The sequence below is a fragment of the Vicugna pacos genome, chromosome 21, assembly GCF_048564905.1.
Source record: "Vicugna pacos chromosome 21, VicPac4, whole genome shotgun sequence".
NCBI classification, from domain to species: domain Eukaryota; kingdom Metazoa; phylum Chordata; class Mammalia; order Artiodactyla; family Camelidae; genus Vicugna; species Vicugna pacos.
In genome coordinates, this window is record NC_133007.1 from 24,137,282 (window position 1) to 24,163,295 (window position 26,014).

At 43.7% G+C, this 26,014-nt stretch overlaps 1 protein-coding gene across 6 annotated transcripts in view; it reads left to right on the forward strand.

The window, feature by feature from the left end:
- The first annotated feature begins 6,036 nt into the window (after positions 1-6,036).
- The window catches only part of ARHGEF11 (Rho guanine nucleotide exchange factor 11), a 94,642-nt gene continuing 74,664 nt past the window's right edge, over positions 6,037-26,014 (forward strand). For all 6 annotated transcript variants that reach the window (XM_015248245.3, XM_072946327.1, XM_072946331.1 and 3 more), the window contains exon 1: positions 6,037-7,577. In XM_015248245.3, the coding sequence (XP_015103731.2) occupies positions 7,546-7,577 (32 nt within the window). In that variant the 5' untranslated portion in view covers positions 6,037-7,545. The remainder of the gene's footprint in view (positions 7,578-26,014) is intronic.

Genomic DNA, 26,014 nt, shown 5'->3' on the forward strand with positions numbered 1-26,014 from the left:
ATTTTAATGCAACATCTATTCTTGATTAAAAACTCAGCACTAGGAATAGAAAGGGAAGTCCACAACCTGTTAGGAGAGCATCTATAAAAAACCTACAGATAACATCATATGTAATGGTGAAAAAAACAATGCTTTACCTCCTAAGATCAGAAACAAAACATGGATGCCTGCTCTTACCAGTGCTATCAAATTGCACAGGAGTTTCTAGTTAGCATAACAAGACAAGAAGAAATAAAAAGAAGGCATATTGGAAAGGAGGGAGTAAACTTGTCCTTATCAGACAACATGATCATTTACACAGAAAAATCTGATGTAATCTACAAAATATCTATTAGAATAAATAAGTAAGATTGCAGGATAGAGTATCAATACACAAAAATAACTGTATTTCTATGTAGCTGCAGTAAACAATCAAAAATTTAAATTAAAAAAATGCCATTCAGCAATAAATTGATAGACTCAACAACATAAATGAATCTGAAAATAATTGTGCTGAGTGAAAGGACTTATATCAAAAACTTCACTTTCACTTGTATAAAATTTCACTTTTATAAAATTCTAGAAAATGCAAACTAATCTATAGGGGAAAAAAGCAGATCCAAGATTGGCCAGCGACTAGGCCAGCCCAGGGAGTCCAACTGGAAGCAAAGGGAAGGAAGAATTAGAAAGGAGCAAAAGTAAGCTTTGAGATAGTAAATACGTTCATTATTTTGATTGTGGTGATTGTTTTACGTGTGTCAAAACTTATCAAGTTGTACATTTTAAATATGTGTAATTTAGTGTCTGCCAATAAAATTTTTAAAGGACTTTCTTGGTTTGTTTTTAAAGCAGGCTTTGGGCAGCTTTTGTTGGGGGGGTGGTTTTGCGGTTGGGGGGGTTGGTTTTTTTCTTTCTTTTTTTTTTTTTTTAATTATATTCCTCTTGGTATCTTACCTTTTTCGTATCTCACATTTGATCCTGGGTACTTTCTCTTATTGGGAGGAAAAATAATAACCCACATACACAGCCAACTTCCGAAAACATTAGCCTTCCTTCTAAAACTGGTTTTCTTTCACACATTTTCCTTTACAATTTATCTTGGCACCTTCCCTGTTACTCAATTAATCTCAGCTACTAGGGGTGTTGATGGGAGAGAGCTGGTTTCTAAGGTAACAACAGATGGAAGCAGGTATCAGCTTGGGAGGCTGGAGTACACACCTTAGAGGTGATGCCGATGCCTCAGACCACACAGAACTCCCCGCAGTGGGAGTTAAGGTGAGAAGTCCTTTCTCTGATGAATGCCTTGAGATCCTCAAAAGTGATGAGGGAGCAAATTTCTGGGGGTGATATCTCAGAGACACAGACAGGGGAGCCAAAGAAGTGACAGCCCAAAGGTAAAATCTGCTGGTCACTGAACCACGGGAAAAATAACTCTTCGGAGGGCTGAGGGGTTAAACCGCTGACCTCTACTTCCAGCTCTACCCTCCGCAGTTTCTTCTCAATAAGCCCTGCACCCCTTTTGTCTTTCTGATAAGGTTTTGCCTATTCATTGTTCTTTGGTTTTGTTTTTTCACACTAGTGAGTGGCTGGCATAGTGCCTATGACATAAAGGCCATGTAGTTGACAGGTAATCACAGACTCTGGGGCCAGACTGCTTGGGTTCTTGGCTCTGTAACCCTGAGCAAGTGATTTTCACCTCTCTGAGCCTGTTTCTCATCTGAAAACGAGGATAATAATAACCACCTCAAAAGGTTGCTGAGACGATCTAATGGTTAACACTTGCAGTTTGTTTAGAACAGTATTTACTTAGTAAGCACTATGTATGTTTTGGGTATTACTATTTCTTCATATTAAAGTTTTATTGGGAATTCAATAGGTTGAATGATCAGAACATTCTGAGTGACAATGAAATGACGTCTATAACAGATTTAATGTTGGTTATTCTGGGTACCCAGAAGTATCCTAGAGAAATCTAAATCAGTTAAGAAATAAACCATAAAATTTCCTCACCCTTAGAACTCAATAATACCTTAATTAAGCAAGCCTCCGCACGTCATCTTTCCAATTGATAAAGGTTGAAGAGAGATAAAAGATCTCCAATAAACACCGTCCCTCCAGTGGTGACTTTAATTGGCTAGTCCTGCTCTTAACAGCAGCCCAGAAGAAGGACTGAAACCTGGAGTCTGGCTCTCTAGAAGATACACCTGGTTTGGGCTGAGGATGTCTGCACATGAATGACAAGTTGCTTTTCTAGAACTCACCCTGTGAACCATTCAAGTTTCTCCATCACAGCTCTTCCTCTGCTATTCAATTAAATATTAAGTTTCCAGAGACCCTCTCAGCAAATAAAAGTTCTTTCCTTTGCTTCTCATGTTGGGAAAAAGGTGCTACAGCTCGGTGTTACAACTCCGTTGTGACAGCAACCTGGATCCGGGTGAGACACCAAGCAGCACTCGGAGAGCCGGAGAACTCAGGTTTACTACGCCAATGACCCCAAAACAGTTAACACTTCAAGCTCTGGACCCTGTAGGTTTACACAGGCCTTTTAGAGGCTGCCAGTTTTACACTTTGCAACATCATATGCAAATAAAGTATAACAGAAGTTGACCAACCAGGAACAAGCTTTGTAGAACTAGACCAATCAGGAGTGAGAGAAATGACCAATCAGGAGTGAGCTCCATGCAAATGAAGTACTACAAAAGGACCAATCAGAAGCTAGGGAAGTGGACCAATCAGAAGTGAGAGTAATAACCAATCAGGAGTGAAGGAAATAACCAATCAGAAATGAACTCGGGGAACCAATAGAATTTTAGGTGTAAGTTTGCCGCTTTAGAGGCAAAAAGTGAGATAGATCCTCTGAGCCAGGGAACCAGACGGTGCTGGGAGGAGAGCAGCAGCCCTACCTACGGGACCTGCTGGTCTTTTTATGGGGCTTCCCGCCTCACTCACACCTTAAAAATGAGAAGGTATGAATTCAAGTCTCAATCTATCAAACTAATTTCATGCAAGTTAATTTCATGCAAATCACCTAAAACCTCTCTGTACCATAGTTTCCTTAAGTGTAAACAAGCTTACCAGAACGAATGAATAGAACAATGAATGCCCTACCTATCCCAAAGAATGCTGGGCGGAGGAGGGTGTTCACTTATGAAGAGTTCTTGGAAAAAAGTTAAAAAGACTCTGTTGATTCAAGATACCACTCTTCCTAACTGGTTTATCCTGATTTTCCTCCTATGCTTGACCTTACTTAGTTCTTACAACCTGCAAACAGCAGGTCCCAAAGCTAGGAAGGGATCCAGCCCCAAACAAACCCAGTTCTTTGGGTTCCTAGTCTAGCGCTCTTTTCATTAACCAGCAGCTGCTATCAGGTTCCTACAACCTAGTCTATCTTGGGCACAATCTAATTTTTTTTTTTTTAAGCCCTGAACTGAGACTGGGAATTCACTTAAATGGCCAGCTAATTCAGGGAGGTCTGTCCTGCTAAAGCCACCCTCATCCCCATAGTCTTCAAAGTGGAGTGTATAAAGAGATGTACTGCTGTGCAAGATGAAACTATTTAAGAACGCATTCACAGTAGCATTTAACTATATAGTGAAAATAACTATTTAAGCTTTATTAATACTTATTCAAACACACGGACTGACCAATCACTCTCACCGGGTCATTACTTCAGAAGTCATCTGTCATATGCAGTATGTGAGATGTTTCCAGGAACCAATTGTAATGCCACACACAGTTCAGACATTCAGTTTCTTTATAATGTATGCCACCCGCTGGATAAAAATAAGCTTCTTAATTGCTACAAACTTTATAATTCTTAGTAAAGACAGGGAGAATGAGCGTGAAATTTTTTTCTTCTGCAGAGATTCACTGGTTATGTCCTGGGAAAGGCCTAAATAGAGATACTGAATGTAACAGGGATACATGTTTTTATTTTACAAGGCTTGCTAGAGTATACTATCTAGCACCTATTTTAAAACACCGAAGCAAACAACAAAAATCCACTTAATCTGTCCCTTTAAGGTGAAGATGACAGTCTATTAATGAGTGAGGAAGTTGTTGCTTTTCCAAAGAAATTGATACTTAGGAAGAAAGCATTTTGAAAACGCCTGATTGGAAATGGTTCCAAAATTATTTTTTTTAATTACCAAAAACAACGTGTTTTATGTACAAAACTTTACACTTGAAAAACTAAGAAATAAGATTTTACAATCTGTCTTAAAGATCTAAATGAGGCTTCCAAGAGGGTTTGAACCCTTTTTTTTAAAACATAAAATATAAAATCTTCCAATCATTCAAGGATTGATTGATTTAAGATGCAGATTTACTAGTTGAATTTCAGTTAAAAGAATTTGCATCACGGTGCATGGGATTGGAAAATGAGTATCATAGTTTAGTAAGTACAACCAAGGATGCACTCCTGCTGCTTGAACCTACCCCTTTGACAAGTATCTTTTCCAGTTATGACAGCCATTAACTTTCAGTAAAAAGTATGATTTTTAACATGTACTTCATCTTTATCTCAGTCTTTTTATATTTCTACACTAGGGCATGTCTTATATAGTATGTAATAAAATACATGTAAATAACTATTTAAAAATATTACACGGATTGAGAAAGCATGAGAAGAAAAATGTTTGGTGACCACTGGTCTATCACCACAGAGGAAGTGTCCACTTTTGAGAACATCATTTTTGTAGATAGTATAGGAAGGAAGTAAACAACAAGGTCAGTAACAATTTGAACTGTGGTGCCTCAGATTCCCCACAGACCACTTGTCTTTGGGGGTTCTGGCCTAGGGGTTGGTAGAGATGGGGTGGAAGGTCTTTATTTACCAGCTGTTACCTGGTATAATTCAGAGGAAGCTCCTGGTTCATTCTGAGTCCTCAGCGGATGCTTATTAGTTTATTTTCCTCCTGCTATTTGCAAACTCATCCCTTCTAACACTCTTGGGGTCACTCAGCTTCCTCTATGACTGCTTCGAGATGTGTGTGGGTAAACATACATATACAAGTATTTTCCCCAAGAACAATCAAGGTGGTGTGGAAGGGAGAGAAATATGCAAACACACCACTGCCTGCAGGACATTTTACAAAAAGCTTTTACCTAGGCGAGAAGACGAAGTTCACTTCCCAGTCCTAATGAAAAGGTTCCTTTTATCTTAATTATTTTTAACCATAACGCTTGGGACCTTCTGACTAATGTCATGTTACTTGGAAAGACTTAGAAACTGTGATTCTGTGAGAGGAGGGTTATGAAAATAGAGCTGTCCTTGAAAGGATTTTCCATCGAGTTCAAAAACACCTCACACAGCCTAGTATTAACATGCCCAAAACAACCAAAGAGGGAGAGGAGAAGGGTCTTTTCCCCCAATGTTCGTGAGGAGGGCCACAGAAACGGGAGGGAACTGTTTAAAGGGCTCCTGGCACCCGCGACAAATTTTTGAAAAATGAGAAAAAAGGTGGAGCGAGGGTGAGCAGTGGCGGTGGGAGCGCAGGGGTGATGATGGTGAACGCAAAAACCGGCACACGTGGGGCGGGGGTCTGGGGGCGCCGGGCACCGCAGCAGGGGGGAAGGGGGGAAGAAACAAAGGTTGGGTCTTGAGCGCAGGGCAGTAAAAGAGGGAAAGGCACCCAAGGGAAAACGGCGAGAAGGCGGCAGGGGTGGTGACGGCGGCGGAGGCGGCGCGCGGTGCCTCGCGGGGTCCGGGCCGGGGTCGCCGGCGGGCCAGGCCGGGAAAAGCCGGGGATCCGGTTAAGCCCGGGACCGACTAGGCCGCACCGAGAGGCCGAGCCGGGACTGTGGGGCCGCGGAGGGGACCGGCCGAGGAGCGGCGGCGTGGGGTCGCGGCGGGATAGAGCGCGCAGGGAGGACTGGAAAGAGGCCGGCGGGGCGGGAGCCGCGGCCGCGGGACGCGAGGAAGGGAAAGGCGGTCGGCTTCCCGCCCCCGCCCCCCGGCCGCGGCGTGAGGGGAAAGGCCGGCGGGCAGCGCCGGGAGGAGGAGGAGCCTGCGGCCCCGCCCCCGCCGGAGCGAGGGAAGGAGAAAGGCTCGCGGGGAAGAAGGAGGAGGAGGAGGAGGGAGGGCAGCGCGGGGAGGGGGCGGCCGGCCGGGCCTGCGCCCGAGCGAGCGGCGAGCCGGGGGGGAAGGGGCCCGGAAGGAGGCGAGCGCGGCCGCGACGCCGGGAGCCGGACGCCCGCCCGTGCCGGCCTGCCGCCGCCGCCGCCTTCCCTGCCTGCGCCGGAGCCTGGACTCCCGCGGCCACGGAGGCCGGAGCGCGGCTGTCGGGCGTGGGGCGAGCGGGCGAGCGGGGCCGGGAGCCGGAGGCCGTCGGCGGTCCTGCGCGAGGCGCGGTGGGCTCCTGCCTGCGAGATTAGGCGAGGGGCGGAAAGGGAGGAAAAAGGCCGAGAGAGAGAAGCCAGGCGATCGGATTGTCCGGGAGGCTGGTGTGGAGGAATATCCCACCCCGAACTCAAATCCACAATAATAATCCAAACTATTAATAATAAGGGAGCAGATTTTCTGGCCAGGCCAGAGGGAGAGCTGGGGGAACGGGAGGAAGCGAAATCTCCGTTTCATGGAGGCTGAGGCAAGAGAAATTTTCGGAGCCTGGATGTGGAGAAGCAAAACAGAACTAACTCAGGAAATTGTCTTTCAGAAAAACGCCGAACCTAGGCTGGGAATCAGGCTGGGGTAGGTGGAGAAACCTGCAAGTTTAAAGGAAAAGGAGAGAGTATTTTCAGAGATTTTTCTCTGGTTTGTGGTATTGCTACCATTTTAAAGGTAAAAAGCATTGCATTTCAGGTGTTCTTTGATTTTTTTTTTTTTTGGTGCAATTGGCTCATTTAAAAATTTCAAAACCTTTAATGTAAAAGCTTTTTTTTTTTTAAGGAAATTCATAATTTTGGTTCCCAGGGTTGCACTGGACTTGGAAGGAGTGCAGTTGTGTACATACTATTGTATGGTTCTATTTATTTTTTTTTAACTGTGCAAGTCAGCTGAAAGATTTTTTCCAAGTTCCAATTTGGATTTATTCCTCTTTTTTTTTTTTTTTTTTTGGTCCCTCAATGTATCTGTTGTCGTTTTAAGCATTGGAGACCAGAGAATTGTTTTTCCCCCCTTTGGAGCTTGAGGCTCTCTTGCCAGCAGAAGGACAGCTGGGAAAACTGGATTAAAAGGATGGTTTTTATCTATATTTTGCAGTTGAGACTGATATTTTGAAGGCACATTCTTTCTGATTCATTTTTTTTAAGCCCATAGCGCTAACCTTGAAGAGATTTGTGGTTGGGTTTTTGGTTTCTAAGAAGGTCATAGTTTTTTCTCTTTTTTTTTTCATTTTTTTTCCTAAGGGAGGGGAGGGGAAAGGGGGGCTAAGAAAGGAGACCATGTTAACTGGTAGAAGTAGAATGGAGCTTCAGTTACCAGGATCCTGAGAGCTGGAGGAAAAAGGATTCAACCTTCAAGTTGGGAGGCCCTCCTCTCACCTTTCTTAAAAATTGCAAGCGATTCAGTCCTGATCAAGACATCAAGACTACAGGATTCTGGAACCGTGGAGACACTGAGAAACCATGAGTGTAAGGTTACCCCAGAGCATAGACAGGTAGGTTTGCTAATAATGTGGTTTTTCAACACTTACTTAAGGAAAGACTGGGAGGGAAGGTGTTGCATTTTGATAAAAGGATGCAGAAGAAGGGGCTGACTGGGCTCTGGGAACTGGTGGGGTAGAAGCATTGGTCTTTGGGGACTGTCTGGGCATGTGTGTTTATGTTCTCTCTGTGTGTGTCCATGTTCAGAACCGATCCTCTGATTCAGTGTTTTTAAAATATAAGCAGTAGACACTGGTGCCAGCAGTGGGGAAAGAGGGGGAAATGCTTCCAGCTGCCTTTGACTTTTGCCAGGCCAGAGGCTGAATTTGAGTCCCTAACTTGCCAGCCTAGGGGTGGGAGGCGGGCACAAGCCTGGTCACATGAGCCCCCAAGGGTGGATTGGTACTGGCTTTAGGTGTTGGAGCTGCTGGGGGAAGGGCCCTGGCAGGGGCGTGGGCCTCCACGGGGCTGGTTGTTGTGGAATGGTGGGGCTTGGTGATGGCGTGGATCCCATTTCTAGAATGAGGAGGATGTTCTTGGCCTGAATGATGGGACAGAAACACCCTTTGTACCCATACAGGTCTGGATTTTTACCAGTGGCTGCTAATGGCCCTCAAATGCATAGGTCACACTAGAATTTCTTCCTCTCCAAGCTTAGGGTTTAAATTGAAATCTGCCAACAAGCTGATGCTCTAGGTTTAATCTTCCAAGCCGTTTTTAATAAGCTTGACTCTGCAAAATGGGCCTTGCCTCTGCCTAGAGCTGGAAGGAGTTGTTTTGGGCTCTTAGGCCTGATGAGCAGAGGCAGTGGCCCTTAGAGTCTGAGCACAGGATGTCCCTCCCATCCCCCACCCCCCACCCAGAAGAGTCTGCCCAGCCTCCTCATCTCCTGCAACACTGCAGTTTACAACTTTGTAAGGTGTCTGCCGTTTCCTTTCCTCCCCTTCTCCTCCTCAGCCCTTTCTCCTTGAGAATCTTGAGAGAGGATTGTTTTGTAGGTGCTGTATACTTCCTAAATGGATGGACCTGGGGAAAAAATTAACTGGAGAGATAGGGAGGAATATTTGCAAGGGAGCAATTGCTTTCTCCTTGTCCAGTTAACCTTTGATTATCCATGCTAATAATAATTTCTTTTAGGCTGTGGAATGTGGCCTAAAATGCATATAATCTCTCTCTCTCCCAAACACTAATCTCTCTATTGCCTCCGAATCCCATTTAGATTAGTTCAGCAGTCCCCAGACGGGGACCTGACTTGGCAGTGGAGAGAAGGCAGACGGCCACAAAGGACAGAAAGTGTTTGTGGCGGGTTGAAACCTCCACCCCTTCCCCTTTTTGTTGGCTTCTCTTTGGTTTGACTCTTGTAAAGGGAGAACTGAGGCTTGTCAAGGCTAGGAGCTGAAATGGTTACACGGCGGCCCTTCTTCTCTTTTCATCCTCTTGGAATTTGGGAATTTGTGCACTTGCCTTTTGGAGATTTGAGGGTGAATTATTTCTCAGAATTCAGGGGTGCGAGAAGATGGAGGCCCAGGTGTTGGGTGGTGCAAGAACAAGGCAATGAGGGTTCTGGGCTGGTGTGAGATGCTCCTCTGGGAGTTTGCATGTCCTCAGTCTTCTCAGGATTTGTACAGCATGGTTCATTTTTCAGAGTGCGTTCATAGGAACATATCTCATTTGAGCCTCACAGTATTTCTATGAGGCAGACATATCAGGAGTTATTATTCCCATTTTACAGAAGGGGTCGTTGAGGCTTAGAGAGGAGACCTGCTAGCCCAAGGCCATCCTCCCTGACTAGTGGCAGAATCTGGACCCCAACACAGGTCTTCTGATTCTGAAGCCATGGCTCTTTTTGTTGCCTCACCCTGTCTAAGTGGGTTTGTGTACTGGTCCTGTGGAATTGGATGGGGGGCACCGTTTCATTCTCTCCTTCTGGGAGGCAGGTACGATGCTCTTCAGCATTCCCTTGCACTCTTCTTTTTAACTGTCTTGGGGCTCGCACCTGTAATTTCCGTGGTTAAAGCACCATCTTCTCCTGTGGGATGATGCAGCTTTGCAGGGTGAGCGCACTCCTCACCTCTACCCCCACCCCGATTCTCTCCCCTGTTAGAGGGTCAATTCCGGGGCCTGGGACCCCTTCAGAGTATCTCCAGTTAGCTTCATTCTATGGGACCTTTGACATCTCAGGTTCAAGACCATGTGGATTTGAAATAATCCACAATTTTACACTATACTAGGGGGATGGAGTGACAGGAAGTGCCTCAGATTATGGATGGAGTCAGGGATTCTCTTTTAGTTTATCCATTTGCTGTGCAGAGAGCCTAGTGTAAGATGCTGTGCTCCAAGAGTGTTTTAGAAAATTTAAGTATACGCTTCTGGCTTACAAAGAGCATGCAGACTACCTGGGAAGCTAGGAAAGGTGTAAGACTCCTGAAGACCATGTAGAAGCAACGCTGGACCAGGAGCTCTGTAGAGGCAGGGGCTGGGTTGGGTTTGCTCAGTTATATCCTGCGTGCTTAGCTTAGTGCCTTGCATGGAGTGAGTGCTGAATATTTGACCGATTGGTGTTGGAATGAATGAACATGTCAGCACATATACATTCTTCCATTTCAGTTTTTTTTTTTTTACATTTGTTAATTTCAAATGTAGTCAAAGCAAGGTCAATTAAAGAAGGCTTCCTGGGTGATGTGTATTTTCTTGGAGATGAGCAACATGACGGAGGGCCATGTCTATGGAAAGGGATTGTGGCTTGAAGTATAGAAGACTTTGGGATATTTATTCAGCAGTCTTCAGTCCCCTCTTGGAGAGTTATTCCTGGGTCCAGAGAAACATGTAGTATTTGCAACTAATCTTTATCTTATAGTATTAATCTGTTGTTACTGGAAGATGGGCTTAAATTGTAGCTGTTCGTGTTCCCTTCGGGCTTTGTCCATGGACGATTTGTTGCCTGTTAATGTATGTTCTTCTCAAAAGTTTCTAAAAATGAGTTTGATATGGCAAGCAGAGATAATGATACTGAATTATATTTATAGGAATGATAATGAGTCTTGCTAAGCCATGTATATCCATTTGCCTAGTTCCCCATGGCAAATATTTTTTGAGATGGCCAGATGGGTTAGGAGTTTGCATCCATAAAATAGCTTTTCTCTGGGCAGAGTTAGTTAGCTCATGTGAGGACCAAAGCAGATAGAGAAGTACTAGATTTAAGCTGAAAGTTCTTGGTTTGATCCCTGGCATTCCCCTTAACTATGTGACCTTGGGCAAATCACATGCCTGCTGTGGTTTCCTCATATGTAAAGCAGTAGCTCATTTATATGAAATGCTTTCTGGTTCACAGACATTGTCACATAATATGTCATTTGAGGATTATAACATTTATTGCATCTTTCTCACAGTGCCGTTGAAAGGAGCAAATCCAATAAGATAAAATATTTCAAATTGCTTTTTAAATTGTAAAAGTCTGTATAAATTTTAGATGGTAAACTCATGGATTTGATTTAGCTTCATGCACTGCTTTCTGAACTAGCCCAAAACAAATTACGAGTGACTAAAAGATCTTTCCATTGTTTTGAAGAATTTAACCAGAGTGAACAGGCTTTTTTGTTGCAGAAGTGCAGGGGTTAGAAAGAAGGAATACTTTTCCAGTGGTCAGGGTTGGGTGATAATTCTAGAATATGGGAAAAGGATGATTATGGAAGCTCCTTCCCAGGAATTTTGGTGAGTGGGAGGGGCTCGAGCTACCTTGGCTTCCTTAGATGGGGACAGAAAGGGTTTGTTTTATGATCTCTGGCTGTTCCTTGTTTTAGAAGCATATGACTCTCCTAATTCAAAATAAACCCAGACCCAGTGACTGTTCCTTATCAGAGATCTGAGACTGAATGTAACTTTTCCCCAGTCTGTAGCCTTTTTTTCTAGAAGAGGCAGAATCTCACATGAGATGTATGGAGGAAGGGGCAGGAAGAGGCAGAGGAGAGCGGGAGACAGTAGATAGTCCTGTCCTAGGAGAGAGCCTTCACATGGAGGGGAAAGTCTGTAGAGATGAGAAGCTGGTAGCCTTGGCTGAGGGGACTGGGCTTGTCTGAGGAGGGGGTGGGGACCCCCAGAACTCTTCCCACCTCAGGTCCCCATCCCCCTTCAGGTCCTTACTGAGCCTGAGACCAAGAAATCCCCAGACATTCAGCTGAGTTTCTACGTAGTTTAGAAGGTTGGCCTCCCAGAACAGTGACAGGGATCCAGAGCTACAAATAGTAAGTCCCCTGAAAGGCTGAGTCTTCTCCACAACGTGCCCTTGTGCTCTCGGGGCGGAAGAGGAGGGATGGCCGTAGATTCGCAGATGGAACATTAGGCTAAGCTTACCTTCAGACACTCAGAAACATTTCTGAAAGAGCACCCTTTGATTAACAAATCTATTTCACCTTTTTTTTTAAATAGTCAGAATACTGTCAGAGTCCCTGTCATTCCATGTAGGAGAGTAGACAAAATATGTGAAAAGTTAAAATGACAATATGAGTTCATCAGAAATAAAGAAGATTCTGTGAAGGGCACATGGCTAATCCCCAAATTAATATAAAGACAAAGGAGTTCTGGAAGCTCATAACCTCCATGGAATAGAGTTTGGGAACTTTTGGATAGAGTCCCTTACTGCTTTAAAGACCTGGGATTCTGCTGTATGTGAAAGGGCTTTGTTAACACTGACGTTCCATAAAACATAAGAGGAATGATTTTAAGCTATATTGATTGCATCTGCTTCACATCTTCATAGTGATACTGCCTTCAAAAATCCATGTTACTGGTTTGTTATTTTAAAACCTTAATTTCAAGATTTATCACATGGCTTGGAAACGCTACACCCCCACGGACTGTGCGTTCTTCTTTTCTTAATCACTGGATTGGGAAGAGACCCAAGCGTAGACCTGCTAGTGGCATCCAAGGTCACTCCTTTGCCCCAAGAGTGGGGAAGCAGAACTAAAGACTTTGCAGATTCTGGTCTCAAAAGAAAAAAGTAATCATTGCGTTATTGAAAATTGTGTTAGTTCTCCTGCGAGAGGAGGTTTGCAGTTCTGAAGGAATAACACCAGCATCTGAGTAAATAAATGAGTGAATTAGGGTAGCTAACCTCTAAGATTTGATTCCTCCTAGCTGTTACATTCTTTGAGCCTCTGAAAACACAATGCCTATGTCCTTTCTTTCAGTGAGCCAGGACTTTTTTCAGGAATCCTATCTGCCTTCCTGAAAAACCAGTAAAAACGAAACTTTGAAAAAGCTGGGGGACAGAGCTGTCTGATGAACTGGGAGAGGAAAGTGGAAGAAGTGCAGGGATGTGGAAGCCTGGGGAGGGACTGGGAAATCTGTGGCCCCCAGCAGAATTGGAGTAGGATTTGGAAGGTGTATTCAAGGCCTGGAGGAACACCCAGATTTGTGGGACCAAAACAATTGGACAGTTCTCAGGGAAAAATCACAGAAGTCTTATGTCTTAGGGGATCATCTTCCCCGTCCTCTCGACTCCAAATAGGGCATCTCTGGAGCTGGTTATGACAGTTGAGGGACTTCCATTTTCAGGAATCCCTTGTGGTTCCGTGAATTGAATAGTTGGAAATTCTTTTGCATACCAGACTTTCCTTTTCTACACTTTAAGTGTGTCTTAGAGTCTTTTACTTTATCCTAAAGTCACTAGTATCCCTCCATCATCTTTACTGACTTCTTCATGATTCTCCCCGTTCTAAAGAATAGCAAAATAAGACATGAATGTGTGAGAAAGGGGCTTTGAAAAGTTAGAGTGAAGTGCTTTCAGAGTCTTGATTGCCAGCACTTTCTCCTCCAGCTTTTAAAGCTACCATAAAATGGTGCAGTGGGATCTAAGTCACCGGTCATGGCCTGGCATCAGATCATAGATGGAACTGGACCAATCTGGCAACCTTCCAGATGATGAACTGTGATCTGTGGCTCTTGCAGTCAATCGGTTGGATGGCAAATATTTATCAAATAGCTTCATGCGCAGCTCAGTTCTTAGTGTTCTAGTAGATAATTTGCAAGAATGTGGAGCTTACATTCTTGTTGGGAAATGTAATTAATGAAACAACACAAAACAATAAAAAATAGTTCATTATAGCTGAATCTTGATGTATGCCAAAAAGGTACATTTAGAGAAGAGTAGAAAGTTGGGGCTAGTGAGAATAGCCAGGGGAGGGGTAGTTAGAAATTATTTGGGTCAGAGAAAGAGAGGAGGCCATTTCCTGCAAGGGGAACATCAGCACAGGTTCTGGGACAGACCAAGCATGAGGTGGCCTTCGTAGACCAGAGGGAAATTAGGTGGTCAGAGTGCGTGTGGTGGGAGGGTGGGGGGATAAAGATGTTCAGACTGGATGTAGTAGGCAAAAGGGAACCAGTGAGATTTGTGTTAATATATGATGGTAAAAGGAGTGTTTAAAGAAAGAATTCTGATATTAATATGTAGATGGGAAGAGAGAAAAAGATAATGTGGGAACAAAGAAGAGGGTAAGGATTTGAAAGACATTTTGGAAGGAAGATCAGCAAGGTATGTATGTTAAGGCTGAATCAGGTTTGCTTCCTGAGTTTTGGAGACTGGCCCACTGGAGGGGTAGTGCTGTTGCTAGAGAGAAAAGAACCATCATTAAAAGTCAGTTCGTCTCCCATTGGTACCCCGCAGTTCACTGAACACAGCATATCACGTGATACTTAGCTTGCTAAGGCCCTTAGGTTAGGCCATTTCTACCAAATAGTTCTATTAGAGTTCTTCACTGCAGTCTTTTAAAGGGAGATCCCTTAGGAAATTGGGTCATGATTTGAGGACATTCACATATATTTGATAGATCCTGATTAATTAATCATACCCCTCCCACACAGCAGGCCACACTCCAGGGCTAAAGGGAAATCTGTGCAGAACCCATCCTAGGAGCATAATGATAGAGAGTATTGGACTTGAAGCTAGAAGAGCTTTGTATGAGCCCCAGCTCGGCCTCTGACAGCTGTGTTGTGCGATCAGGGTGATTTGTGTAAAAGCATTATGTGAATTCTATAGTGCCAAATACACGGTGAGTGCTGTTGAGGCATTTGGTTTGGCAAGGACCCCAGATTGGCCTGAACTCTCCTCAGCTGCCACTAGAAGACCTGTGCTTGGGTGCTCAGGCCTCTGCTGATTCCCAACTAAGGACTGACAGGCGTGGCTCTGGGAGCATATGGAACCGACACAGGACAGTAGTAGTTAAAAATCAGGTGTGAAAGATCTTGTCCTAAGGCCATCCTTCTTTGCTGGAAACCCACGGTGTCTTTCCTTTCCAGCCCAGACTCCCCAGCTTGGGCCCTGTGTCTCGTTCCTTCAGGCCAGCCCACATCTCCCTAACTGTATGTCTTATCAGTGTCTCCTGCCATCCCACTTCGAGTAGACCAGCCTGTTGCCTAGGCCCACATCATGCCGTACCTTTATGTGACTGTTCTCTTTCTCTCCCCAACTCCCGCTAGTCTTATTTCCTTCAAGGAGATCTTTTCTGGTTAATGTCATCAAACTCTTTAGTACGTTTATATTATTCAACATTCTTTTTGCACCTACATATTGCAATTGGACTCGTATTATCTTTTGCTTGTGTAAAATAATGTATGGTAAAAGTTCTAGCAGAATCTCTCGCACATGGTAAACTATTACAAATAAATGTTGGTGTTCTTCCATTCTTTGCACGTTTTATGTTGGTTATTGTGTCTTATTCTATTTCTCAGGGTTCAAAAATGATGTCTCTTTGTTTTTCTAGATTGTCTTCTAGTGCCCGGTTGAGTTCTATATGATGTACACTCCTACCTGCAGTTACCTGGCTTCAACTGTAGTTCATTATTGACATTTCTAATTCCCTCCGTGCCTACCCGAGGGATTTCAAGAAAGCAGCTCTCATCATTGCTGCCAGAAACAGAAACCAAGGATTTGCCTCGTTCTTATTGGGTGCTAGGTCTTGGGCACTTGGCATTTCTTCTAGGGACAGAGCAGCCTTGTTGGGATTGCTTGCCTTCAGCTTCTCCCAATTCTCGGGGGTTTTCCCCATTGGCGGCCTGGTTTCCGGGCTGCTGTCCCTGCAAGGGTCTGACAGGCATGGGGCCCGCCCTGCTATTGTCCTGCCTGCCCCAGGCTGGCCCCATTCATTTCCCAGAGCACAGCCCTCAGAAGCTTCCCTCCAAGAGACTGCTGCTGCAGAGAAAGGCCACTGTTGTTCTGGGGGGAGGTGGCTGGAGAGAGTGTAGTAAATAGCTTTGTGAATGGGACCTTGTATGAGGCTAAAACCGCAGACCCTTTTCTCCTCAGAGCCCTAGGGATGGGGGCAAAAAACCACTAGGGCGCCAGCGTCTTCACAGGAACAGGGTCTGAGGTTTAGGAATATTCACGCGATCCCTCAAATTGGGGGATTGGTCCCTTTAATAAATCTTCACTGGCTGGTGCCCCTCCAGCCACCAGGACTCAGCATGAAGTCGCTTACCCTGCCCTCTAGGAGCCTGTGGTTTTGCTGGGGGAGACACAGGTAAGTGGGAGTCGTGTGGTAGCACCTGAACTCTTCCGTGATGTAGCTGAAGTACATGGGAGGGACAATAGAGAAGCTTTCCTGGAGGAAGTGACCTTTAATCGAGGCCTGAAAATGAGAGCCAGGCTTGCAGGAGGGAAGGTCCAGGCAGGAGCAACAGTGTGGACAGAAGACAGAAGGCAAGGAAGGGCATGGTGTGGTGGAAACCGAAAGTGGCTGTGATCTGTAGTGAGACCTTAGCACAATTCATTAAATGAACCGGGAGAATAGGAGCTAGAGCCGGGGCCATGTCATCCTTCTCGTTAGGGGTTTTGGACTTTATCCTGAGGGCAGTGGAGGACCACTGCAAGACAAGGAGAGAGTGACATGGTCAGATATGCTTTTAGAAAAACAGGATCACCCCAGCTGCAGTGTGGCTATTTAAATTGAAAGAATGAAAGAGTAGGGAGAGGGAAGACAAATTAGGACCCCATCGCAGAAAGTCCACCGGGGCAGGAGGTAAGGGTGGTCTCCACTAGGGAGGTGACAATGGGATGGAGGAAAATGAAGGATTAGAAACTAAGTAGTTGATTATGTGGAGGGAGGGGAGTGGGGAGTAAAGGGGAGTGTGGGGCACTGGGCTGCTGGGTGATGCTATTCAATTAAAAGGGGGAACCCACGAGGAAGAGCATGATTGAGGGAAGGAGTCCCTTTTGGACATGATGAGTTTGAAGTGCCTGTGGCAGATCCCAGGGAAGACATTGAGCAGGCAGGCAGCTGGTTATACAGGTAGTGGGATAGACAATCACATTTGTGGGTCATCGATACCTAGACAGGATGGTGGAAGTGTGAGACTGTCCAGGGACAGGGCATAGAGTGAGAGGGCCTTGGACAGAATGGGAGGGGCACTGCATTCAGAGGTGAGGCAAAGAAAGAGGATCCCACACAGGAGACTGGTAGGGAGTGGCAGAAAAACAGGAGCCAGGGCAGTGTGAAGGAATCTCAGAAATGAAGGGAGGGAGTGGTCAACGGTGTCAAATGCTCCCAAGAGGCAAAGGATGGAAAGGATACAGAAGTGTCTGGTTTTAGTAACTGGAGGATTTTCATGGCCTTGGGGGGTTGGAGGAAGAGCCAGTTTGCAGTGGATTTAAGAGGGAAGAGGAGGTGAGGAAAGTCTGGTCAATGCTTTTATGAAGTTCGGTCAGAAAGAAGAGAAAAAATGTAACTCCTTTATGAAGTTTGGTCAGAAAGAAGAGGAGAAGAAATGTAGCTCCCCATCAGTAGAACTTTGAGTTTATTTTTTTTAAGGTAGGACTAGGTTGCATTAAGTCAGCGGTCACAACCTTGGGCATACATCAGAATCATAACTGCCATGGGAGAGGGAGTGGGGAGATGTGACATAGGATTAAAGGAAAGGTTAGAGCCAAGAGAAGTCAGTTTTTAAAGTAGGGGAGGACACAATTGACAGGGAAAGGAGGATGGAAGTTTTAGGACCAAGAGTGCAACAATGGTGGTGCTCCTTTGTACTTCTGTGATACAATATGCAGTTTCTGAAGCATTTTTGATCTGTTACCACGTTGAGATAATCCAGGCAAGTATCTGCATCCCCATATCATAGATGGGGAAAGCTGCTCAGGGAGACTTTAGTGTTTTACCTAAGGCCTGTGAACTAGTAAGTGATGGAATTGGGGTTTAAGAAAAATCTGTCCCTACTGAGCCCTAGTCTAGTTCCGTTTCCATTTTCCTGTCCCCCTGGCCAGCCTTAGTGGTAGAAACATGTAAGTCTTGTGAGGGAGCCAGACATCAGGTTTGTTTGACACCAGTGAAAGGTGCCCTCCGGGAGAAGAGATTAGTAGATTAGGGATCAAGCCTCTTTAGTTTTTAATCTCTTCCCCGTAAGATCTCCTGTAGGACCTGAGGCTTGCATTCACTACCCAAGAGGAAGAGAACCTCCCTCCCTCTCTGCCTTCTGGTTGGTTAATGATGGGGAAAGAGTGGCACTCTGAGGCCAGGTAAATTTAGTGACATTGGCAAGAATAAAATCTCAGAAGTGACTCAGCACTCTTCCGCTAAGCCGTGCGGCACCTTTAAGCTACTCACGGGCCTTATCTTTATGTACCCGGGGCCTTATCTTTATGTACCCGGTGGTGCCTGGGACTGTATAGTGGATGGGTGCTCAATAAAGTTTTACTAAATGAATGGATACAGTTTTTTAATTAACAGCTTTACTGAGATATAATTCACATACCATAAAATTCACCACTTTAGAGCATACAGTTCAGTAGTTTTTAGTATATTCACAGAGTTATGCAACCATCCCTACTATCTAACTCTCAAAAATTTTCATCTCCCCAAAAGAAACCTTGTACCCGTTGGCAGTCACCCCGCATTGCCCCTTCCTCCCAGCCCCAGGCAACCATGAATCTACTTTCTGTCTCTATAGATTTGCCTCTTCTGGTTATCTCCTATACATGGAATCATGCAATATGTGGCCTTTTGTGCCTGACTTCTTTCACTTAGCATGATACTTTTCGAGGTTCATTAATGTTGTAGCATGTATCAGTACTTTATTCCTTTTTATGGTCAAATAATATTCCATTGTATGGATATACTGCCTTCTGTTTATCCATTCATCAGTTAATGGGCATTTGGGTTGTTTCCATTGCTCAGCTATTATGAATAATGCTGCTGTGAACATTTGTGTACAATTTTTTGTATGGATATATGTTTTCTTATATATTTAGGGTGGGAAATGCTGGATCATATGGTATCTCTGTGTTTAGCATTTTGAGGAACTGCCAAGCTGTTTTCTAAAGTGGCTGCACTGTTTTACATTCCCACCAGCAAACTGTGAGAATCCAGTTTTCCCACATCTTCACCAATGCTTGTGTCTGTCTTTTTGATTATAGCCATTCTAGTAGGTGTAAAGTGGTATCTCGTGATTTTGATTTGCATCCCCTTAATGACTAATGATGCTGAGCATCTTTTCTTGTGCTTATTGGCAATTTGCATGTCTTTAGAGAAATGTCTGTTCAAATCCTTTGCTCATATTTTTATTTGTCTTTTTATTGTTGAGAAATGGATACAGTTTTAAGCTAAGACACTTAAACTCTCTAGGTCCTAGTTTCATCGGTCATAAAATGGGAAAGTTGGATTTGATCTCTGAGATCCATCCAACTCTAATGTTATTGAATCTGTGGAACTTTGGTCACTCCTTTAAGATTCTACTCATCACCATGTTGCTGTGCAGCTAAGTTGTTAGGAGTAAGACTTTTGTGTCAAATAGACCTGGGTTTCCTATTACTCAATCTCTCTAAGCCTCAGTTTCTCCCTTTGGAAACTAAGGAAGAGTATCTCTCTCATAGAGCTCTTGAAAAGATTAAGTAAAAATAATGCATGTGAAGTGCTTAGCAAAGTACCTGACATAGTTAAGAGTTCAACAAATGCTAGCTGTGATTGTTATCTCATTATTACCTCATATGTTGTCGTCTCCAGATAGATGAGCCAAGTCTCCATCCCTGGTGTGACTTACCTGTCCTGATCATTGAGGCTTTGCACAGATCAGTATTGTTCAAGTTATCCATTGCTGTGTAACAAACCACCCCGAACAGTGACTTAACATAATACTAATTATTTATTTTGCTCACAATTCTGGAGGTTGAGCTGAGCAGTTGTTCTCAATTGGGATCTCTCACACAGGTGCAGGTATGCAGGGGCAGACCTGGCCTGGGTTTCAAAGGCTTCTTCACTGTAGCCTCTGTGTCGGGAAGACTCAGCTGGGAGCTCCCCCTCTCTCTTCTCTTTTCTCTCCTCTCACTCTTCTCTCTCTCTCTCGGGAATCTCCAGATTGTCTTTCCACATGGTGGGGTCAGGGTAGCTGGACTCCTTACAGGGTGGCTGAAGTTTCCCAGAGCAAGCATCCCAAGACATTTGCGGAAGCTGCATCACCCTTAATGAGCTGGCCTTTGAGGTCACATTGTGTCACTTTGGCCTTACTCTTATTAGTTGAGAGAGTCACAAAGGCCTGGCCAGGATCAGGGAGGGGATATGGACTCCACTTCCTAATGGGAAGTGGCAAGGCTCTGGAAGAGCACGAAGGCTGGGAAATATTGTTGCGGTTGCTTTTGGAAAATTCAATTTGCCACAGTTACTTAGATTTTTATGGTTCATTTTTAGCCCTCTTCTCCTTCAAATACCAGTTCAAAACTTACTTTCTAGTGAAGTCTTACCTGATTAACTCCTTGATTCAGGTTTCTTCTTTTTTTTGTCTCTCACCACGTAGATCCCTGTTGATTTTTATATGATACCTGCTTATCTTTTCCTGTGGCTCTTTCATCTGTAATACTCCCATACTGCCTACAGCTAGGCTCTGTACTCTTTGCATAGTGTCAGCTAGTGCCCTAAAATAGTAAACTAAAACCTCCAATAAGGGTTTTTCCAATAAGTTTAATCACCTAGTGTTCAAATGTTGACTGGTTCTCCCTTAGTTAATGGTTCCAGCAATTTTTTAGATTTACTAATCCCTAACCCTAATCCATCTGGCACTTTAGGGAAATCCAAGTCCTACACCCTTCCGTTCTCTCACATGATATTACATCCAGCCATAAAAGCTCATAGAAGTAAGGGTGAATGGGGGAGATGCACAATAACTACTAGCATTGGTCCAGCACATCACTATGTGTTTGGAAAGTGCTTTAGCAGTCATTCTAATTTTTCTTATTGCAATTACTGTTCTCCTTTACATATGAGAAGACTGAGGCTCACAAGAGTTGAGACTTGAAATCACAACTGTAGTGAACGTAGGTCCCCTGGCTCTAAATCCTGGGCTTCCCCTCCTTGCTTGAGAAGGGTGTCTGGTTTGCTCCAGTTTAACATTCTTAATCACCCAGAGCTCCAGGAAGTCTCACAGCACTGATCTCAGAAACCTCTTTCCACCTCCTAGTCTTTGCTGAAGAAGGTAAACCCGGATGAAATCATCTTCTACCATTCTCACCCTGCCTTTTCTGTAACAGTCATCCAGTGATCTGGGGCTCTGAGCTTTGTTTTCCTCCTATGGTGTTGCCTCTGCCACTTTGAGTCTTTACACCAGAGATTGAGTTGCTTGGGAGCCCTGTGAGCTTGGCTACTTTGGAAAAGGACATTCCCAACTGGGAAACGTGTGTGTGCGCGCGCGTGTTCTGGTCTGAGAAATAATGCTTAATAGGGTAGGAAGCACAGAATGAGCAAAAGGATGGGAGCGTAGCTAGAGAAGGTAGAGAAAAGAACCTCCCGAGTTCTCTTGTCTCCAGCTGAGAAGAGTTCAGTCAGATGCAGAACTGATGCTCTCTGCATCTGACCCTGCTGGTGACCTGCCACTGCCTCCAAATTGATACTTATGTCATCAGGGGCTCTTCCGTGAGTCAGCTTCATTTCATTTCCTGCCTTGGTGTTCAGATGCTTGGGGAGTTTTATTAGGGTGCTGTTGGAAGAAGTAGGACACAAACCAGGCAAAGGATAAGAACCACTTAATACAATAATCTTGGCAGTACCAAGCATTTACACAGTGCTTTTACTCCTCAAGCACTTTCCGTCTGTGGTTTGGCTTTAACCTTACTGTATACTTGTGAGGAAGAGCCTAGGGCATGAGGAGGGCGGCATCTCTCTTCAGTTGACTTAGCTTCTCTTTCCTCCTCTCCCTCCCTGGAGCTGGGTTCCCCCAGAACACACTGTTTTGATAGCTCTTTGCAGCTTTTGGAATCACCCTGCTTCTGATACAACTTAGCTTCTCCGTCTTTCCCATGAATGGGGTGCCTTCCCTCCCTGGTGGTAATTAACAGGGGAGCCGGTTCATCTGCGTGGCCACCCTGTCTGTCATCATCAATCTCATGGAGAGCCTTTTCTATGAAAGCTATGAGATTAGAAAATAAATTGGCTGAGGCAGAAGGATTAGCGACTCAGAGGCTAGGAACCCACAGCTTCAGGAAGGCATGGGGTGGGGGCAGCGAGGAGGGAAGGATGAGGTAACTAGCTGGCAGCGTGAATCCTACTGGAATCTGAGGTTCTTCCTCCCTCTCTACCGACTTATCCCCTGTCGCTCTGGCTCCCACTGTCTCCACCAGCATCTACTCCTGCACTGTAGTATGTACTCCTCTCTCTTCTGGATGCCTTGGGGAGGATAAGTGGTCCCTGACTTTAGGGAACCTAAAGGCTTGTTGGGAAGGCACTATGACCTTTAAGTAGCATAGGGCTCTACTGAAAGGGTAGCGTGAAGGTGCCACAGCCCACACCCGGGGCGGTTATGTCAGCTTGGGAGAGAGAAGCAGTCTCCTGCTCTCTGATTTTACCTTCAGGTCTTGTTTGGCAATTAATTGACTTCAACAAGAAAGGTTTATTGATCCACAGTTGATATGCCAGCCCTGTGCTTGAGGTTATGGGTATTTAATATTCATAAGCAGATACTTAACCTGCGATATGTATTCAAAAATATGAAATTAATAAAGAAATAGTCACTCAAGATGCCAGAGAAGTGACATTTCTGACACAGCTTTTAAAAGAGTTTCTCTGGTATTAAGAATAGACTAGGAGTCTGAGAGAAAAGCAGGAAGGACTGTTAAACTATTGCAGTAATCTAGGCAGGAGATGATGGGCGTAATTACTGAGCTAAATCTCTGTTTTCACTATGGCACGGGTACAGGCATCTTTTTTCCCCCTTAACAAAACACACTGTGCTTTTATTTTTTAATTGAGGCAAAATTCACAGAATATAAAATTAACTATTTAAAATGTGCAGTTCAGTGGCATTAGGTCCATTCGCAGCATTGTAAAACCATCACCTCCATCTAGTTCCCAAACATTTCATCTCCCCAAAGGGAAACCTGTACCGATTAGCAGTCATCCTCCATTGTCCACTCTCCTACCCCTACAAATGTCTTAAACTTGGGAACAGGATAGATTTCCATGGGGTTTTGTTCCATTCCCCCGTATATCTTATCTTTAGTATATCTTTATTGATCAGAGATGAAAGGGGAATTGTTATAAATGTACCCTAAAGTCTACATATTAATATATTAGGTGTAAAATACATAGCAGGCTGGGCACCTCCCGTACCTGCAGACAAGATTTTTGAGGATTAGTGAATTGGCTGATTTAATTGCTACTTTGTCAAACCTTCATGACTTCACAGTCCACAGCCATTTATTTGTATCGTAATCATCCCTTGTGTTTGTGCATTACTTTGCAGTTTTACGGTTTGAGTGTTTTCACATATATATTTTTTGTAGCAGCTTTATTGAAATATAATTCACATGCCATAAAACTCAGCCTTGAGGTGTGCAGCCATCACCACTGTCTAATTTCAGACATTTTCATCACCCCAGAAAGAAACTTCATACCATGAGCAGTCACTTCCCATTCCCCTCTCCCACAGCCTCAAGCAACCACTAATCTACTTTCTGTCTCTGTAGATTTACCTATTCTGGACGTGCTAGATAAATGGAATCATACAGTATTTGTTCTTTGGTGTCTGGCTTATTTCACTTAGTATCTTTTCATATGTCATCTATGTTGTAGCATGTATCAGACTTATTCCTGTTTATGTCTGAATAATATTCTGTTGTGTACCATCTTCTGTTTATCTGTTCATCTGCTGATGGACACTTGGGTTGATTCTACATTTTGCCAATTTATGAATAATACTGCTGTTAACATTGGCGTACAGGTGTATGTTTGAGTCCCTGTTTGCAGCTCTCTTGGGTATATACCTTACAGGAGAATGACCAGATCATACGATAGCTCTGTGTTTAGCGTTTTGAGGAACTGCCAAACTGTTTTCCAAAGTGGCTGCACCGTTTTACATTCCTACCAGCAATCTATGAGGGTTTCTATTTCTCCACAACCTCTCCAACTCTTGTCTTTATTTGTGTTTTTTATTAAAGTGGGTGTAAAGTAGTATCTCATTGTTTTGATTTGCATTTCCTTAATGACAAGTGATGTTGAGCATCTTTTCATGTGCTTCTTGGTCATTGTATAGCTTCTTTAGAGAAAGGTCTTAGGTTAAACCAATCTTGCATTCCTGCAGTAAATCCCACTTGGTCATGGTATGTTGCTGGATTCGGTACACTAGTATTTTGGTGATAATTTTTGTGCATATAGTCTTATTTAATCTTTAGAACACCGCTATGAGATTAGGGTTCTCATGAAAAACAAGCATAAATTAAGCAGTTGGCCGGTGACTGTGCAGTGTCAGGACTAGAACAGAAATGCATGACTTTTGAATTTTGTCTAATGTTATTTCCACTGCTTCACTTTGTGCCTCTTTTTAGCATAGATAACCAACAGTTGGTTTCATTTATTTGGGTTGTTTTCCTTTTTTGAAATCTTATTATTATTGCTGAGATTTAAAACTCTCATAACATGGCCACACAATCAAGACTTAATATTAGATGCATTTTGAATGATAATGAAATTTATATCCTTTATGGTTATTAATTTGATTTTAAATGTGCCATTGTCACTGTCTCTTTTTTGAATGAGGAGCATTACAGAGAAAGGACATACATGTGATTCTTCTTTCTTTTTTTAGTGCTCAGCATTTGCTGTGCCCAAATCAATACTTAATAATGGCTTTAGGATTGAAAGGATGCATCTCTATAGTGCCCACCTGAAGGCATCTGAGAACAGAGTATTCTACTGGCCTGAAATCCCAGTGTCCTTCTCTTGAACAGCTCACTTCTACCTGAACTGTGCACCCCATCACACCTGTCTCTCTGCCTCCTTCCTAAATAGCAGCTGGTTCCTCAGAGACTGTAATTGCTGAGAATTTACTGACAGAATCTCGGCATTAAATCTTTAACTTTTTCCACCTTTTCTTAGGTGTGCATAGGCCAGCTATAACACATTTCACATTGAAGTATAGCATTTAGAGACCCAATAAAGCTCTTTGGGACAGCTTTGGAGAGTGATTGGGGAGCATATGGGCAGACATTTACCTGTAAGTGTATAACATTGGTGGATATGTACGAATGCTTTTGAATTCTCATTGTCTACATGTAAACTCAATTGCTTTATCCATGTCAGCATTGTAATTTATCCTTGCTGTCTGTGAACTCCTTAGCTCCTGCTGTAGTATAAAATATGAGGGAAAAACGTTTATTTTAATGTTAGTCAAAGCCCACCATCCCTAAGAATATATGTTCTACAAAACAAAACCACATATTAAATTATAAACCTGGGGAGAGGGTATAGCTCAAGTGGTAGAGCTCATACTCAGCATGCATGAGGTCCTGGGTTCAATCCCCAGCACGTCCTCTATAAATAAACAAATAAATAAACCTAACCCCCCAGATTTTTTTTTAAATTATAAAGACAAATGAAAATGTTTTTTGGATTATATGTTTTTGCTGATTATTTGTGCCACCTCTCCATTAATGTAGGTATCTGGCACTTGCCTGTGAATTAATTAATTAAATAATCATTTGTATGTGCAGACAGACAGAATGCAAGAATATATGTCCACATTGTGATTTTCTCCTGTTTAAATCCAAAGCCTTTGCCTTGTTTTATGATCTAGCAGCACTCTGCCCTTGCTAATAAACAGAATGTCTTGGGACAGACTTGTGTTACTAGTTAAAAGAGTCTGCCTGCATCTCTGTAATTGAGAAGGACAATGTTTAGTTTGTAGTGTGGACCCAGAATATTTTTTCCCCTTAATGCATTTTTTTCTTTTAATAGTTTTATTATGGTATATTTGATCTACAATCAGTGTATATACATTTAAAGTATATAATTTGATGCACTTTGACATTGTGTACATCTGTGACACTGTCCCCTCAATCAAGATAAGGAACATACCCATCACCCCAAAAAGTTTCCTCATGCCCTTTGCAATCTCTCCCTCTCTCTTCTCTTCTTTCTCATCCCCAGGAAACTGTCCTTGGGGACTTCCTTTCCGTCACAGAGACCATTTCACATTTTTATAATTC